Source organism: Diceros bicornis, chromosome 30 (genome assembly GCF_020826845.1).
Source record: "Diceros bicornis minor isolate mBicDic1 chromosome 30, mDicBic1.mat.cur, whole genome shotgun sequence".
Lineage (NCBI taxonomy): Eukaryota > Metazoa > Chordata > Mammalia > Perissodactyla > Rhinocerotidae > Diceros > Diceros bicornis.
In genome coordinates, this window is record NC_080769.1 from 9,623,504 (window position 1) to 9,642,905 (window position 19,402).

Sequence of the window (19,402 nt, forward strand, 5' to 3'; positions counted from 1 at the left end):
GTCTGTCTCCTCCATTCAATCAATCCCGTATTTAACCTTTATTTCTCCTTATTTCTTTTTATTCACGTTGGACACCATGCTAAACTCTAATAATTGATTCTTTTGCATTTTCAGTGTAGTGACATTTGTCTGTAACTTTTATGTTTTTCTTCTTCAAATACGTACTTTTTTTTTTCTTTCTCCTATCTTACCATCCGGTCCAGGGCCTCTCATACTAAATTGTGAAATAGCACTGATGCCAGGCATTCTTAACTCAGGAATGGTTCTAAAGATTCTCTAGTAATCACGTTTGCTGTGGGTTTCAGTGCGTGGCCTTTGTGAAGTTAATAAAGGTCTTTTTAAATCCTGATTTACTAGCATATTTTACCAAGAATTGCTCATGTGCATTATTAAATGTGTTTTATTCATCTATTAAATTGATAACTATTTTGCTCCGTCAATGTTTTATCTGTTGCTGTACAAAATATTTAATTTTTATGTAGCAAGAAAGTCTTTAAAAAATAATTTCTGGGTTTCCTACTTTGCCTTAAAAATTCTCTTCAAACTCTAGATTACAGTCAGATCTCATAATTTTCTTCTAAATTTTCTAATTTTTAATGACATTTTAATCTTTAATGCTCAAAGAGTGTATTTTGGCTGTGGTGTGGGGTAGTGGAGGCAGTTTTTTTTTCCTCCAGTAAGATGGTCAATTGTTTTAGTATCATTTATTGATAAACTATACTTGAACTACTGATTTGCAATTCCACCTTTATTAGAGAATAAATTCATATATATACCTGTATCAGTTTCTAGACTCTTCTGTGCCAGTAATATTTGGTTATGCTCATAGCACATTCTTTTGGTTACAATAGTTTTATATTAAATTTTAAGATTTAGTGGTAAAAATATAATGGTAGCTAATGTTTGTTTCATCTTACTGCTCTAGGTGCTTCAGAGTCATTAAATTTTTTATGCTCCTAATAATGTAGCTACTCTCATGATTTTCCCTTTTGTTTGTGTTTTGGAACAGCTATAGTGAAAAATAATTCACATGCCATACAATTTCCCCATTTAAAACTATAGCATTCAATGTTTTGTAGTATGTTCAAAGAGTTATGCAACCATCACAATTTTACACCCTTTTCATTACTCTAAAAATACCCTTTGACTGTCATAGCCCCATTTTCCTACTCCTTTAACATTTAAGCTGCCACAAATTTGCTTTCTCTATATATAGTTTTGTTTTCAAAACGTGTCATGTAAATAAAATCGTACAATCTTTTGTCAATAGTTTTTCACTTACTATGCTTTTCAAGGTTCATATGTATTATAGCATATATCATTCCTTTTTATTGCTGAGTGATATTCCATTGTATGAATACACTGCATTTTATTTATTCATCACTTGATGGACATTTGGGTTGTTTCCACTTTGTGGACACTATGAATAATGCTGCTATGAAAATTTATGTGTATCTTTTTCTGAAGACATATTTTCATTTCCCTTGGGTATTGTATCAGTCAAGGTTCTCCAGAGAAACAGAACGTATGGCCCTGGACCATATAGTAAGATCAGAAAGATCATTTACATGTATAAATAATATATATAATGAAATTTATATAAATATATATAATGAAACTTATTATAAGGACTTGGCTCATGTAACTATGGACATTGAAAAGTCCCACAATGTGTTTGCAGTTGTAGACAGAATGCAAGACAAAACTTCCTCAGTGATTATCTCATCTATAGCTCATTACTCAAAGTTTGTACTTGCTATCAAGCAAGCTTTAAATATTAAAGCAATCAACCAAACTACAAGTCAGCTTTATTTTCTGAGTTCATGCAATACATTACCTCCACTACATGAGGCTTTATTAGAGAGAACGAAACAGCAAGAGAGGATGGAGTCCCAGGTCTGTGCAGCTGATGTGAATGTCCTAAAGAGTCATGTGGTAAAACTAATACAAAATCAATTCATATAAACATTTTCTGAATAAAATATTTTTTTAGTGATAAGCATGCAATAATAAATCACAAAAGGTGAAAAACAAAAAAAGCTAGAAACCCAGGAAACCCAGTGGTGAAATTCAAAGACCTGACAGCCAGAGACATGGCATAGATTCTATTCCATGTCTCAGGTCCTGAGAACTAGGAGCACCAAGGGCAGGGGAACATCATCACAGCTCAACAGTGAGGCAGAGAAAGAATTCAAATTTCCTCCACCTTTTTGTTCTATTCAGGCCCTAAATCAGATTGGATCGTTCCCTCCCACATCAGGAAAGACAATCTGCTTTACTCAGTCTACTAATTCAAATGCTAATCTCCTCCTAAAACACCTCAGAGTTGCACCCAGAAATAATGTATTTCCCAATATCTAGACATTCTGTGATGCAGTCAAAGTTGACACATAAAATTAACTATCACAGGTACGTACCAAGGAGTGGAATTGCTGGGATATATAGCATCTACATGTTTAACATTTAGTGGAACTATCAGACTGTTTTCCAAAGTGGCTGCATCACTTACAATCCCACCATCAATGTATGAGGGTTCCAATTTCTCCACATCCTTGCTAACACTTGTCATTGTCTGTCTTATACATTTTAACAATCTAGTGATGTGAACTGATATCTCACTGTGAATGATTGGCATTTCCCTAATGACTAGTGATGTTAAGCTTCTTTTCATGAGCTTGTGACCATTTCTGTTTTCTATGGAGAAATGTCTGTTCAAATCGTTTGTTCATTTTAAAGTTAGATTACTTGTCTTTTTATTGTTGAGTTGTGAGAGTTCTTTATGTGTTCTGTATATAAGTTCCTTATCACATATACGAATTGCAACTATTTCTCCCATTCCACGGTTGTCTTCCACTTTCTTGACTGTGTCCTTTGGATGACAAAAGGAGTTAATGTTGATGAGTGTCCTTTGAGGTACAAAAGGTGATTCTGATGAAGTCCAATTTATCTATTTTGATTTTTTTGTTGCAAAGTGCGTTAGTTATCACATCTAGAAGCCATTGGCAAACACAATGCCATGAAGCTTTTCCCTTATTTTTTATTTAGCAATTTTATAGTTTTTGGTCTTACATTTTGGTCTTTGGTCCATTTTGAATTAATTTTTGTATATGATGTAAAGTAAAGGCCCAATTATATTCTTTTGTATGTGGATATCCAGTTGTCCCAGGACCATTTGATGAAAAGATTTTTTCTTTCCCCAGTAAATTCTCCTGGCACCTTCTCAGTAATCAATTGAGTATATATGTGAGGGCTTATTTCTGGACTCTCAATTCTATTCTATTAATCTATATGTCTGTCCTTAAGCCAGTAACACATTGTTTTGATTACTGTAGATTTGTAGTAAGTTTTGTAATCACCTGATAAGTTCAATTCAAAGAAAGAAAAGAAATGAGACAAATGGAAAGCATAAAATAAGATGACTAAATGAAATCCAAACTTATTACCAGTTATGTTACATATAAATGGACTGCTTCCATAAATGGTAAAAGTTATTAGTGCAGACTTTATAAATATCAAGATTAATGCCATATAAGAATCTGAATTGAATCCTAGCTCATTAAAGGAAAAGAGTGAGAAAATGTGAAATTTGAATGAGGTCAGTTGATTAGTTAATAGTATTTTATCAATGTTATTTCTGGGTTTCAATAATCATACTATGGTTACCTAAGATGTGAACCCTAGAGGTAGCCCAATGAAATTTATACAGGAACACACTGTCCTATGTTTACAACCTCTCTGGGTGCCTAATTTTATTTCAGCATGCAAAGTTTATTATAAATCCAGACTTTAAAGGTTTCTCCTCTATAATGTTTTTAAAAAGCCATCTAAAAACTGATACAATAAGATTGAGAAATAAAAGGAAAACAATAATATAGCTACATTAAAAATCTGACAAAACAAATTTTAGTGGAATGCACATTCTTACACTTAAAAAGATTACAGATAATTTTTGAAAGTTTTGCAGGGGAAAAGGGAGAATCCCCCCACTTTTTCCTAAGGTTCTTATGGCTGGTCAAATAATTATAAGGCAGGTTAGCAGGTGAAAATCAAAGTTTAATAACATGTATACATGGGAGAAACCTAGGAAAACTGAGCAACTCACCAGAATGGCTGAAGCGACTACCTTAAATACCATCTTCAGCTAAAGACAAAGGAGGATGTTGGGGGTAGTGGTTTGGGATTTCAGAGGGGAGGAACACAATTTACATGGAGATGGAAATGCAAATGTTTATTAAACAAGTTTTGCTGGGCCAAAAATGGGCTTGTTGGTGCCTTTCGATAACACCTATTTTACATTATACTATAGCTATCTTATGGTATTGGCTCCTTTCTAGAACAGGCCTTCTACGTTAAATTCTTTTAGACAGTTTGGGGAAAGGTCAAATGTTCTTCCTGAGTCTTCTGAGCCTTTATTGTCTTCAGTTTAAAATAATCCGCATACCAGAGTGGTGCATCTTGGGGCGGTCTGCCCTGAACCCCATCAGGTTCAGTTCACCAAAAAAACTACAGCAATTCTAAAATGCTATGCACCTTATAACACAGCCTTCAAAATATAGTAAACAAAAATGGACCAAATGAAAGGAGAATTCTAAAAGCCATATTTGGAGTGGAATATTTTAATACACAACTCTCTGGAATAGATAGTGCAGAAGAACAAAAATTCAACAGTCATCAAAACTTGAGCAAAACAACTAACATGCTGGACCCATAAACACGTAAAGCACTGCTGACCACAAGGATAAAATGCACATTTTTTTTTTTTTGTGAGGGAGATCAGCCCTGAGCTAACATCTGATACCAATTCTCCTCTTTTTGCTGAGGAGAATTGGCCCTGAGCTAACATCCGTGCCCATCTCCCTCCACTTTATATGGGACACCACCACAGCATGGCTCGACAAGCAGTGCCTCGGTGTGCGCCCGGGGTTCCAAACCCATGAACCCCGGGCCGCCACAGCGGAGCATGCCCGCTTAACTGCTTGCCCCACCAGGCCAGCCCCAAATGCACATTCTTTTCAAACTCACATGAAACACTCATCAAAATTGAGCACAAACAGGCCCAGAAAGCACAGCCCAAACATTCCCACAGGTTAATATAATTCCCTAAACACATGCAATTAAATTAGCAATCAACAACAAAAACATAATAAAAACATCATATGTTGGAAATTTAGAAACACATTTTTTCTTTAATGATTTTACTGAGGTCATATTGGCTTATAACATTGGGTACATTTCAGGTGTACATTATATTTCAGTTTCTGTATAGACTGCATTGTGTTCACCAGCGATAGTCCAGTTTTTATCCATCACCATACACATGTGCCCCTTCACCCTGTTGACTCTCCCCACACCTCCTTCCCCTCTGGTAACCACTAATCTGTTCTCCTTATCTACGTGTTTGTTTATCTATCATCCACATATGAGTGAAATCATATAGTATTTGTCTTTCTCTCTCTGACTTATTTCATTTAGCATAGTACCCTCAAGGTCCATCCATATTGTCTCAAATGGCATGATTTTCTCTTTTTTATAGCTAAGTATTATTCCATTGTGTATATATAGCACATCTTCTTTTATCCATTCATCTGTTGATGGGCACTTGGGTGGCTTTCACATCTTGGCCATTGTAAATAATGCTGCTATAATTAGAAACACATTTTGAAACAACACACCTGTGAAAGCACAAACTGTAGTAGAAATTAGATATTTATGATTGAAAAGTAAAAAAAAAAACCATGTAACCAAACTTTGTTGGAGATTTAGTTATAGCAATTTAAAGGTAGTCACAGCCTGGAATGATTACATAATAGGAAAGAAGAAAGTCTGAAAAACAATAAGCTGTGCATTTCATTTTAGAGTAGAAAAAGAATAACAGTACAGCCATGCATCACTTATTGACAGGCATACATTCTGAGAAATGCATCATTAGGCGATTTCATTGCTGTGTGAACATCATGGAGTATACTTACACAAACATAGATGGTATTGCCTATTACACACCTAGGCTATACTGTACTAATCTTATGAGACCACCATTGTATATGTTGTTCTGGGTTAACAAAATGTCCTGCAGCACATAACTGTAAACACAACAAAAATAGCATGAAAGTAAAAATAAAGATAAGAACTGAAGTTAACAAAATAAATCATTCAATGGACTGCAGTGTGTTCCCCAAAATTGATCTCTTGAAACCCTAATTCCCAAGTTAATGGTATTTGGAGATGGGGACTTGAGAGGTAATTAGGTTTAGATGAGATCATGAGGGTGGGGTCCCATGATGGTATTAGTGTCATGATAAGAAGAGACACCACAGAGCTTGCCAGCTTTATCTCTGCCATGTGAGGACAGAGAGAAGGCAGTCATCTACAGGCCAGGAAGAGAGCTCTCACTAGGAACTTACATTGCTAGCCGAGATCTTGGAATTCAGCCTCCAGAAAATGAATTTCTGTTGATTAAGCCAGTCAGTCTATGGTATTTTGTTATAGCACCTGAGCCTACTAATATAGAAGACAGTAGATTTTTATATTTTTTTATAATTTTATTTATTTATTTTTTTTCCCACAAAGCCCCAGTAGATAGTTGTATGTCATAGCTGCACATCCTTCTAGTTGCTGTATGTGGGACGCGGCCTCAGCATGGCCCGAGAAGCCATGCGTCGGTGCGCACCCGGGATCCGAACCCGGGCCACCAGCAGCGGAGTGCGTGCACTTAACCACTAAGCCACGGGGCCGGCCCCAGATATACAGTAGATTAATCAAACCAATTTTCTTTGAAATGAATTCACAAAACTGATAAATTCTGACAATATTAGTATAACAAAAATGAAAAGTCACAAGGAACAATAGTAGGAATGGTAAAGGGGATATAAAAGTTATATAATTACAAAAGCCACAAATGCTAAAAACATAGGAAAATATAAATTTGAAAGTAGAAAAATTCCTGTAAAACATAACTTGCATAACTGACTTATGATGAAATTGGAAAATTTAGCAGTCCTAAAAACAAAAACAATTTAATCGTTGCTTTAAATTATTGCAAAATATGAAAACAAAACTAGTAAAAATGGCAACAACTAATCCAGAGACAGTAATTTTGCCAGTGAATTTTGACCTATATAAGAGAAACAGTTCTTATCATCTAGAAATTAAGAGTTTAGACAGGAGGAGACACTCTTTATACAAAAGCCAGAAAAGAATGGAGTAAGAAAAGGAAATGAAATGCCAAAGTTACTCAAATATACTTGAAAAGAAAAACTTCTGTAACATATCAGTACATAGAATACACTCAGATATAAAAAAAAAGATAATCTATTCTGTCCAAGTTCAATTTTTCTAGAATTACAAGGTTGCTATAATGTAGGATTATCAATTAAATCATCACATTTATTTTTTAAATTTCTTTTATTTATTAATTCACTCAAAGATCAGGTATCTGTCATAGGCAGATACAGTTCTAGGTGTTTGAATAAGATCCATGAACAAAAAGGGTCATCTCAGAGGAATCAGAGAAAAGCATTTAATAAATTCACAAGGCGTTTATGAGAAAGCCAATTCTCAAACTAATAAAAGTAGGATAAAGACTTAAACTTGCAAAATCTACAACATCAATACACTGAATGGTAAAGATGGAAAACATAGCCCATTAGTGTTAGAAAAGACAAGGATGCTGCTTTTACTACTTCTAGTCACTATTGTATGGGAGGTCTTTTTCGGTCAGTAAAGCAAGAAAAACATATAAATGACATGAGGATTGAAATGGAAAAAAAAACCTGCCATTAATTAGAGAAGATATGATTGCATATGCAGAAAATCAAAAGAATATTTTAAAAATATTTTTAAGGAAGTTTAGCAAGTCTGCCAGATAAAATTCAATGTAGAAAGATCAACTGCATTTTATATATCAACAATCAGAACAATTAAACTTAACAAGTATAACATTGACAAGTAAGAAAATTATAAAATGGTTAGGAATAATCTAATCAAAATGTGTGGAGTGTTTTTGGGAGAAAATTCTAAGAGTCTGAACCCTAATGAGGAAGACTTAAATAAACGGGGAGAAACACTTTCTCCATGGATTGGAAAGTCCAATACAGAAAACACTCCAATTGCCCTTAAAATGATTTAGAGTTTCAGCAAATGTCTAATAAAAAGTACACCTACTATTATTGAAAGAAGCTCACAAGCTAACACAAAATATATAGAGATCTCCCCACAAACTAAACTACTGATCACAAAAAAAGGAACTGCACAATGCAAACACAGGACATGTGAACCACTTTATACCAAGTGATCAAAATTAATAGTGCCAGTGATGGGAAAAATGAAGTCATAGGCCTGTCTGTATGTGATACCCTTGAGATACACATCTCTTTTTTGGTATTCAACCCAAAATTCAAAACCTGAATCTAATTGTGAGGAAACTTCAGAGAAACCCTAAGTGACTAGTCTTCTCTAAAGGAAATGGCTGTATTCTTAAAAATTGTCCATATCATAAAATAAAAAGAAACACTAAGGAAATGGTTGAAATTGATTGAAGAAACATGACCACTGAAAACAGTACATGACCCTGGACTAAAGGGGACATTTTGCAATACAGGACATGGGACGGGTAATAAAATAGGAACGTGGACTATAAATCAGATAATATACTTGTTCTTGGGAAACACATACTAAAATTATTAAAGGGTAAAAAGGCATGATGTACGCAACTTACCCTCAAATGAATCAGGAAAAAAAATCACATCACGGGGAGGGAGGGGGAGAGAGAGAGAGAGAGAAGGAATGAATGAGAAAGGAAAAGTAGCAAAATGATAAAAATTAGAGAGGCTGCGTAGAGCTAGAGCTGTACTGGAGTCCTTTATACTAGTCTACCAACTTTTTCTCTATGTCTGAATTAATTTCAAAATGTTAAAAAGGAGCCAAGAACAGAAAAGATACTCTTAAAGAGGAACAACAGCATAGGTGAATAGCCCTTTCAGGCATTAAGAAATATAGTAGAGTTAATATAACAAATACAAGTGGTATTGATGCAGAGATTACACCAACTGACCACAGGAACGCAACATCAAGCGCTGAAATACATCCATATAAGTACAGAATTTTTTCAACAGCTGATCTGGCCCTGCAAATCCGCAGGGACATTTGAGCTTCTCAATACACTGTCCTGTGAAAATGTTATGTCCACTGAAGGAAAAATTAAATTATACATATATTGATACTATACACAAAAAATCAATCCCAGATGGATTAAGGACATACAATTGCAACAAAAGCTACAAAAAGTTTGAAAGGCAAGGTAGTAGAACATATTTATAACATCAGAGTAAAGGAAAATTTCTAAGACAAGATAAAGGAAAGGTTGAATAAATTTGGCTACGCCCAAATGAAGAAATCATTTTCCTTAAGAAAACATAAAACTGAAAACACAAAAAGTGGAAACTACTGCAATCATATAATTCACAAATGATGAGCCCCACATTGTCTAACAAAAGCCTTAAAAATTATTTTTAAAAAGACTAATTATTAGAAATCAGCAGAAGACATGACCAGGTACTTCTCCAAGTAACCAAAGTACTTGTGACTCTTTATCTCCCTGATGAGAAGACTCATGAAGGAGATGATGCACCATCTTTTCCCAAACGATGTCTAGGAACAGCTGATTTATAAAACAGCATTACCAGGCTGACTTCAGCTCTTCCTAAATGCACCAGGACATTATTGCTCAGTTTTGGACCGTTCGATGCCATATTGTGCAGGGGTGACCTAAAGGAGTGTCTGAAACACAGCATCACCTAGGACTTACCATACAACAAATCAATAGTCGATATCCTGTGAGGCTGATGGTAAAATCTGCCTCAATATTCCTTTCCGTGATGTCAAGATCACTTCAGGGCACTCACTGAAGGCACCCAGAGATTGTGAACTGATGGGCAACAAACATCTGTCTCAAGACTGTTAAAATATATTTAGTTATAACTAAAGAACTCTTTATAACACAATATAAATCTGAGTTTTCAGCAAATATATTTAATTCCTCTAAGAATACAGGGCTGGAATGATTTGGGGGAGGATGGAGGGAAAACAAGTGCTTTGCAGTTAAAACAAAAATGTTGATTATTTTTCTGCATAATTACTTTTAACTTTGCTTTAAAAAAATGAACTCTGAAATTGCAAAATGATACAAACCAAGTGGAGGGTATTTGGCAAGAGTCCCCAAAACTAAAAATAGAAACCTCAAATTCTATCCATAGGTGACTCATTAAATATGTTACCTGTTAATGGGAAACTAATGGAAAAAAGAAGACAGATCTCTATGCTGCGAGGTGAGTGATTTCCAGCACATATATTTAAGTGAAAATATGAAGTGCAGAACATTGTATGTTTGTATAAGGCTGTAAGGAAATAAAAATACACACAATGTGCAGGAGAACACATCTACACACATATATTGTTTGTTTCTGAAAGGGAAAAAAAAAGACTGGAAAGATGTTAATAAAATGCAAGAGACACGGATGGAAAACTTCTGAGTATACTTTCTCATATTGTTTTGAGTTTTGAACCATATAAAAGTTTTATATGCTCAAGAAGTAAAATGACTTCAAAAATGGAAACAAGAATAAAAATACATACTAAGTAGAAAAAGAGCTACTAAGAAACATGAAACTTTCATAACATTAGTATTGTACTGTTGCATTTTTGGGGTGTGTCATGTTGCATAAAGCAAATAAGAAATAAACTAATGTTACTAGGAACCAAGATTTAGAAACAAACATAAATTTAAAATCTGAGGAGGTACGAGAAAAAAACAGTATTAACTTTGCATTGGTAATATGAATAGAAACTTATGATTTTAAAAAATATTCTCTAGATTTGTAAGGGCCCTGAAGCAATGATATTGAGCTAGAATTAAGCACAAGGTAGCAAACCGATGTTGATTTCTACAAAGAACCAGGCTCTTTGGGAGAAATGTCTGACACCACATGTGGGGCAGAAACGTACAAAATGAACCTGAAACCTTGTTGAGTCAGAAAGCAACAAAGTACTCAAACATCAATGGGGTTGTGTTGAATGGAGCGAACTGAAAGGAGCTACCCCTAGATAAACTTGAAATATCAAAAAGAATGATAATATATTGATTGTAGCACATTGAGAGACAACCCAGGAGTACACAGCAGTAATGGAAAGGTAGGAAAAAAATATCAAAGAGGAGAAAAAACTGCCAGGTAAGAATCAATGCACCAGAAAAACAACATTCAGTAACCCTCAATACAATACGTGATCCAGGAAAATATCAAAAGTGTCAGGAACCAGGATAGTCCTATAGTACCGCCTCTAGGCCCTTTGCTTACTAATTACTCTTCCTAAATTATAGTAAATTCAATTCCAAGTGCTGCTACTAACAGAAAGAAGCTTACATCGTCTTTTTTTCGTAGAAACTCCTATATTTTGAGGCTCTGGGAGATTGACAGGGCTCTGGAGGTCAGGCGAGATCAGGTGGAGCTGAGTAGCCCGGCTTTTCCTTGGTCGTAAATTTCATTTTCAGGCGTTCATTCACTCACGCACTTAACGACATCAGGTACATGTCCTCTCTAATAGTCTAAGAATGCTTCTTATCTTCCCACCTGAATATAATGAACCAAACAAACAACTGACGCCACAACCCGAACAAATTCACCCAGATCTCACCCAAACTGCTGGCATCCCCAGGTCGGTGAAGGACTGAGATGCTTTTCCTTCTGGAGATGGGACAACAAAGGTTGTTTAGGAGGCTATTTGCAAAGGGGAGCACAGCGGATGAAAAGGCCCCGCGGAGGCTCCCTGACCGCAGTTCCCGATCCGCCGCCTCCCCGGGACAGACGCTCCTGGCGGCCCCCCGGCCCCTGTCGCCTCGGGGAGAGGCCGTGGCCCCAAAGCAGAGAGCAGGCGGGGGATCGCAGAGCAAAGGCGGCAGCGGGAGGAGGTCCCGGGCGGGAGCCGTCAGAATAGACCCCGAGGCAGCAGGTGCGGAGCCCGGCCCCGCGGGAAGAGCATCTCGGGCTCTGGAGCTGCTCGGCATCCACGCGGAACTCGGAGACCCGCTCGTTGACCCCGCCCATTCTCCCAGTCTCGCGAGGATCACCTGAACCCAGGATCTCCAGACCAGAGACGCAACAGTCGAGAGAAGCGAACCAGGAGGATGCGGGCACTTCCGTTTCCGGTCTCCGGGTGGCGAGGGGAGGAGCTCTAGAAACAGGGCATGGAAAGGGGGCTGGGGTAGGGAGGAAACGTGACCCTCTGGCCAGAAGAAAACTGAAAGCCTGTGTATTGTACTAGATGTTCAAATTTTCTTAGGTCTGAGACTTTTCAAAAGAATGTGGAAAAAATACACTCAGTCCAAACTTCCTGTGAATAGTAAATTCAATTATTCTAGAACTGGTGTAATGAAGTCTCCATCCTTTTGTCCCGGAGGACTCTGTTTTGAAGCCCTATGGCGATGTACAGGCCTAGGAAGTTCAGATGAAGAGACAGGTGAGCATTCTTGTTCTTCTTTAGTAAAGTCTTCTTGTCTACATAAATTATATTTATATACATAAGTATGCACATCATAGACATCTAAGAAAATATCTTTCTACCTGAATGTAATGTGTCAAAAATAAGTGAAGGAGGTGCAAAGACTAAAAATCCCCAGGTGAAACATTCTTCCGCATATAAAAGGAAACAGAGGCCCTCTGGAGACAACAATCATGCAGTGCTCTCCAGAATCGGCCAGAACTGCCAGATCGATGACAACGGGAGGGTGTGGGGGCTGAGTCAATGTCACTCCACCAGTGGAAGTTCTTTTCCTTCTGGAAACAGGTCACAAAGGTCGTTTTGGAGGCTTTTGAAGAGGGAAGCATAATGGATGAAGAGACCTTGCCCAGAGGCCCTTACAGCATTTCCCAACACAATTCTTAGCCGGGAACGAGGACCCAAAAGGGGTCGGAAACCTTGCGGTGCTGGGAGGCCCTGGGACCATGGTGGAAGCGAAGGGCACATGCCAGGACTCCCTAAGTGGGCCTCTCAGCAGCCTGGAACAAACACGACCTTTGACTCCTCCTTCAACCACCCTCCCGTTCGTGCTGGCCTCACCAAAGCCGGGCTGGGCTGGACCACCACCAAGGTGCAAGTCTCCAAGACGCCAGAAGCAGGCAGGAGAAGACCACAGATGAACCAGTCAGCCACTTCCTTTTCCTGCCTGGGGTCAGAGGGACTGAGCTCTGAGGGTCAGGCTGTCAGCCAAGATAGGCCACTTAAGACTGAGAAATTCTAGTTAACTGCATGGGTGCAGATGGGCCCTGACCTTTCTCAGGACGTGGGCTGAAGGCAGAAAACAACCCGAGATAAGGTTGAGGCTAGAATCAAGGTTGTAGGCGGACCTACAGGCAGGGCAGAGAGCCGGGCACATACCTGTGGTCATGGTTGGTGGCGGGAATTGTCATCAAAAGCTTTTCTACCTGCTTCACCTCAAGTTCCTAGAGCCCTTACAAGGATTCTCCAGTAATGATATGCCTGGCAATCCATGAAATAGCAGATTTCCTCCATTCTATCAATCCCATCCTTAGGCATTTATTTCCCATTATTTATTGTTTACTTTGGACACCATGCTAAACTCTAATCATTGTTTCCTTTACCTTTTAAATAGGATGACTTTTGAATCTTTTTTCTTCTTGAAATAACGTTTTACTAGGAATTGTTTATGGACATTAACAAATGTTTTGCATCTACTGAATGCATAATATTTTGCTATGTTAATGTTTGTTCTGTTGCTTTACAAAATGTTAAATGTTTATGTAGCCAAACGAACCTGTTCTCTAAAATAACTTCTGATTTTCCTGCCTTGCCTTAAAACGTCTCTTCAAACACTAGATTAGACAGATTTCATAATTTTCTTAATTTTACTACTTCTAAAGACGTTTTAATTTTTAATCCTCATCGAATGTATTTTCACACGTTGTGTGGGGTAGTTGATCCAATTTTGTTTCCTCCAAAAGCTGGCCAATTGTTATACTAGTACTTATCAATAAATTGTCCTTGATATACTGATTTGAAATTCCACATTTATTAAACAATTCCTATATTCACCTATATTCATATCTAGACTCTTCTGTCCAGTAATATACTTACTTATGCCCATATCTTACTCTTTGATTATAATAGTTTTATGTTGTTTTAATATTTAGTGGCAAAAACATAATGGTAGCTAAAGGTTGCTGCATCTTACCATGCTAGATGCTTCACAGAGATTGTACTATGCTCATAACTACCCAATGGTGTAGGTACTATCACAATTTTCTCATTTGTTTCTTGAACAACTTTATTGAGATATAATTCATACAATGCATGCATTTAGATCTATACACTTCACTGTTTAGTAAATGCACAGATTTGGGTAACCATCCTAATTCTAGAACTTTCATCACTTGAAAAGCCATCTTTGGCTGTCAAATCCCCCATTTCCATTCTCTCATAATATCTAGGTGAACACAATTTTTCTGCTTCTATGGATTGGATTTTTCTAGACACTTCATATAAATGAAATGATATAATCTTTTATCAATAGCTTCTCCACTTAGAATATTTTAAAGGCTCATCTGTGTTGGAGCATACATGCCTCACATCATCTTGGCTTCTGGAGTTTGTTCATATGAATATACCACTTTGTCAGCCACTGACTAAGAAAAACTGGAACCAAATCTGCTCTGTTTTTCTTGTACAGCAATTACTGAGGATGCTGTCACCAGGATTGCTAGGAGCAGAATGTGGCCAATCTACAGGTGTGACCTCAAACACCACCAACAAAGTCCTACACTCAGACAACTGTGACAGATTCTCATAGGACCCCCCTTAAACCTTCTTTCAGACAATTAAGAAATCATCTAAGGCCAATCTATGACCCTTACACTGCACACAAAAGGTTAAGACTAATCTGATCTTTGGTGGTGTTGCCAATAATTAAAGAGGCAACATATGGACTAAATAACAATATACATACCCAAAGTGAACCACAATATGACATACTCCTCCACACATACAGACATGTAACACAAACGTGCAGAAAATTCTTCTGGATTTATTGCTAAGCTTGGTTTAGATATTCATACAGTGCTTTGATTAAGCCTCAAGAAAGTGGCATGAAGCAGCTGAACACTGAATGGTCATACTTGATATAACCCAAGGCTGCTTGAGCATCCATATTATGTGAATTTGTATCACTGAGGCTGAAACCATATTGTATTGGTCTGTGTCTACACCAAAGGTTCACATTCAGGAACTCTCAGTGAGGGCATCAAGCACAGCAGATTCTCTGGACCAGCTACATTCACGTGAGTTTTTCTATTTTCACAGCTCACAGACAGAATGACAAACGTAGAAGCAGGTGATATCACCAGTATCAGCTGTTGCTGGACTCAGACAAATACCATTGTTTTCCTAGGCTGTGGTGTTGGGTTTGATGTGAAAGAGAACATTCATTATTCTCACCATCATCCTGTATGGGCTTGAGGTTAAAGGTCCTTCCCAGGTGGTAGAGTTGTTGTTTACCCACAAAGGTCATGAAAACAGGGTGTCATACATTGCAGGTGTAATCTCACTTTTCCTCCCACTCATCCCATGCTTGAAACTGACTTTTTATCTGAAAGGATCAGGTGTGAGAGGGACAAGGTAATATTACAAAATTTATGAAGATGTATTTTAACCACCATGTTGGCGGGTGTGACTCACTGTAAATGAGTTTGGTGAGCACTGTACACAGTCAAGCAGTTGCTGTCTTCACAATGTAAGTCCATCTCAATCCATTAAGAGAATCCAGGTGGTTAGAAGAGGATTAACTGTGAATTCTGTAGACCCACTTTTAACCAGGCTGCAACATGGAAGGTCTAGAAACTAGACTGCCCTATCACTGGAAAGAAAAACATATCATGCACAGAAATGCTCAGGGCCTAATCACAAAGTCTTAAAACAGATCTAAAGAATCACATAGAATGCTATGCATCTCAGAAGATCCTAAGATTCACACTCAGGGTAGCACTTCCCATATTTCCTATATTCAGTTCCTCTTGACTGTGAATCACCCCATGTTCATTACAGATGAGAAAGAATCCAATGGAAAATGATGATGAGACTCTTAAAACATTTTTTACATTCATCAAGTTTTTCTCCACAGTGAGATCACAAGTGAATAGTAACAGAAAAATTTCCCCCCATATCTTACATCACTTGGACTTCTCTCCACTGCAAAATCTATTATATATAAGAGATACATATTTCATGGAAGAAATACGGAAAAGCTTAACATGTTTCTTAATAGTACGGCTTCACTGTCAGTCCTTATATGCTGCGCTGTGAGATGTTGATGGATTTCCCTCATACCTTACATTTGGAAAGCATCTCTGCAGCGTGGTCCTTTCATGTCTTTGAAGTCAATCGGGATTACTTAGGGCTTTACCACATTCCTTACATTGATAGGACTTCTTTCCAGGGGAGTTCTTGCATGATGCCAAAAGGAAGTGAGAAACTGAAGGATTTCCTACATTCCTTCCATTTATAAGGTTTCTCTCCAGTGTGAGCTTGTGAATGATAACATACAAAGAACTGGTCAATGTTTTCCAACATATTACACCTGATAGACTTCTATATAATGTGATTTCTAATGTTTATAAAGATGTGAGGAAGTGGGGCCGGCCCCGTGGCTTAGCAGTTAAGTGCGCGTGCTCCACTACTGGCGGCCCGGGTTCGGATCCCAGGCGCGCACCAACACACCGCTTCTCCGGCCATGCTGAGGCCACGTCCCATGTACAGCAACTAGAAGGTTGTGCAACTATGACATACAACTATCTATTGGGGCTTTGGGGAGAAAAAGGAGGAGGACTGGCAGTAGCTGTTAGCTCAGAGCTGGTCTTCGTCAGCAAAAAGAGGAGGATTAGCATGGATGTTAGCTCAGGGCTGATCTTCCTCACCAAAAAAAAAAAAAAAAAAAGTGAGGAAGTATCAAAGGCTTTCCCACCTATATCATTTAAAAGGCTTCTCTCCAGTTTGAGACTTTATGTAGTCAATAAAACCCGAGGATTGTGCAAAGGCTTTCTTAAATTCTTTATAGGGTTTCTCTCCGGTGTGAATTCACTTATGACATTTAAGGCCCACAACTATTAAAGCCTTTCCTATATTCCTTGCATTTGTATGTTTTTCTCTCCAGTGTGACTACGCTTGTGAATGATTAAGTATGAAGAAGTTCTAAATCTTTTTTCACATATATTACACTCAAAAGACTTCTCTCCATTGTGAGTTCTCAAATGGTAACTGAGATTTGAGGAAGCAGCAAAAGCTTTCCCACATGTGTCACATTTAAAAGGCCTCTCTCCAGTGTGAGTATATATGTGGCAAACAAGGCCTGAAGATCGAGTGAAGGTTTTCCCACATTCCTTACACTCATATGGTTTCTCTCCAGTGTGAGTTCGCTTGTGACATTTAAGGCTCACAAAATAACTAAAGCCTTTCCCACATTCCTTGCATTTATAAGGTTTCTCTCCAGTGTGAGTGCGCTTGTGAATGATTAAGTATGAAGAACTTTTAAATCTTTTTTCACATATATTACACTCAAAAGGCTTCTCTCCACTGTGAGTTCTCAAATGGATTCTGCGATTTGAGGAAGTAGTAAAGGCTTTCCCACATGTGTCACATTTAAAAGGCTTCTCTCCAGTGTGAGTTTTTATGTGGCGAACAAGGCCTGAAGATTGAGTGAAGGCTTTCCCACATTCCTTACACTCATATGGTTTCTCTCCAGTGTGCGTTTGCTTGTGACGTTTAAGGCCCCTAAAATAACTAAAGCCTTTCCCACATTCCGTGCATTTATAGAGGTTCTCTCCAGTGTGAGTACGCTTGTGAATGATTAAGTATGAAAAACTTGTATATCTTTTTTCACATGTATTACACGCAAAGGGCTTCTCTCCACTGTGAGTTCTCAAATGGATTCTGTGATTTGAGGAAGTAGTAAAGGCTTTCCCACATGTGTCACATTTAAAAGGCTTCTCTCCAGTGTGAGTTTTTATGTGGCGAACAAGGGCTGAGGATTGAATGAAGGTTTTCCCACATTCCTTACATTTATAGGGTTTCTCTCCTGTGTGTCTTCGCTGGTGACATTTAAGGTATGGAAGACAAAGAAAGCCTTTCCCACATTCATTGCATTTATAGGGTTTCTCTCCAGTGTGAGTACGCTTGTGAATGATTAAGTACAAAGATCTTGCAAATCTTTTTTCACATATATTACACTCAAAAGGCTTCTCTCCATTGTGAGCCCTCAAATGGTAAGTGAGATCTGAGGAAGCAGCAAAGGCTTTCCCACATGTATCACATTTAAAAGGCTTCTTTCCATTGTGAGTTTTTGTGTGGTTAATAAGGCCTGAGGATTGAGTGAAAGCTTTCCCACATTCCTTACATTCATAGGGTTTCTCTCCAGTGTGAATTCGCTGGTGACGTTTAAGGTACAGAAAACAACTAAAGCCTTTCCCACATTCATTGCATTTATAGGGTTTCTCTCCAGTGTGAGTACGCTTGTGAATGATTAAGTATGAAGAACTAGTAAATCTTTTTTCACATATACTACACTCAAAAGGCCTCTCTCCAATGTCAGTTCTAAAATGGCTAGTAAGTTTTGAAGAAGTAGCAAAGGCTATGCCACGTGTATCACCTTTCAAAGGATTCTCTCCAGTGTGAGTTTCTATATGTTCAGTAAGGCCTGAGAATTGAGTGAAGGCTTTCCCACATTCCTTACACTCATAGGGTTTCTCTCCAATGGGACTTCCCAGGTGAACATTAAGATGTACAGAAGGTTTAAAGCCTTTCCCACATTCCTTACACTGCCAGGGTTTTATTCCAGTGTGAATTTGCTCGTGAGCATGAAGGCGTGAGGTCCCTTTAAAAGATTTTCCCCATTCCTTGCATTCGTAATGACTGTCACCAGTGTGAATTTGTAGACACACACAAAGGTTTGTGGAGTGAATAAAAGATCCCCCACATTCCTTGCATTCACAGAATTTTTCACCACTGTGAGTTCTCGTTTGTGCCTGAAGGTAAGACTGATTAATAAAGGCTTTCACATTGTCACTGAATTCAATGGCTTTCTCTTGTATGCTGGTTCCTGAGTACACAACATCTGGAGTCGTGCCGATGGCTTGTCCCCACTGATTAAACCCAGAAAGTTTCTCTCCAGTAGACGTTTTCTTGTGCAGAGCAAGGAAGCATTTCTCATGCTGATTATTCTCCTGAGTAGTCACTCCATTTTGAGTTCTCCTGTGTGTCTTAATGCATGAACGTTCACTGAAGACTTTCCCACATTGCTCACAATCATAAAGTTCCCAACCATTGTGGATTCTTTCCTATCGATGAATGA

At 38.0% G+C, this 19,402-nt stretch overlaps 1 protein-coding gene and 1 long non-coding RNA gene across 5 annotated transcripts in view; one reads left to right on the plus strand and one right to left on the minus strand.

Annotated features, from left to right (window-relative positions):
• Positions 1-19,402, plus strand: part of LOC131394435 (uncharacterized) — a 124,501-nt gene that overhangs the window by 55,920 nt on the left and 49,179 nt on the right. The window lies entirely within an intron of this gene.
• Positions 12,251-19,402, minus strand: part of LOC131394410 (zinc finger protein 266-like) — a 194,388-nt gene continuing 187,236 nt past the window's right edge. For all 4 annotated transcript variants that reach the window (XM_058525769.1, XM_058525768.1, XM_058525772.1 and 1 more), the window contains one exon: positions 12,251-19,388. In XM_058525769.1, the coding sequence (XP_058381752.1) occupies positions 17,175-19,388 (2,214 nt within the window). In that variant the 3' untranslated portion in view covers positions 12,251-17,174. The remainder of the gene's footprint in view (positions 19,389-19,402) is intronic.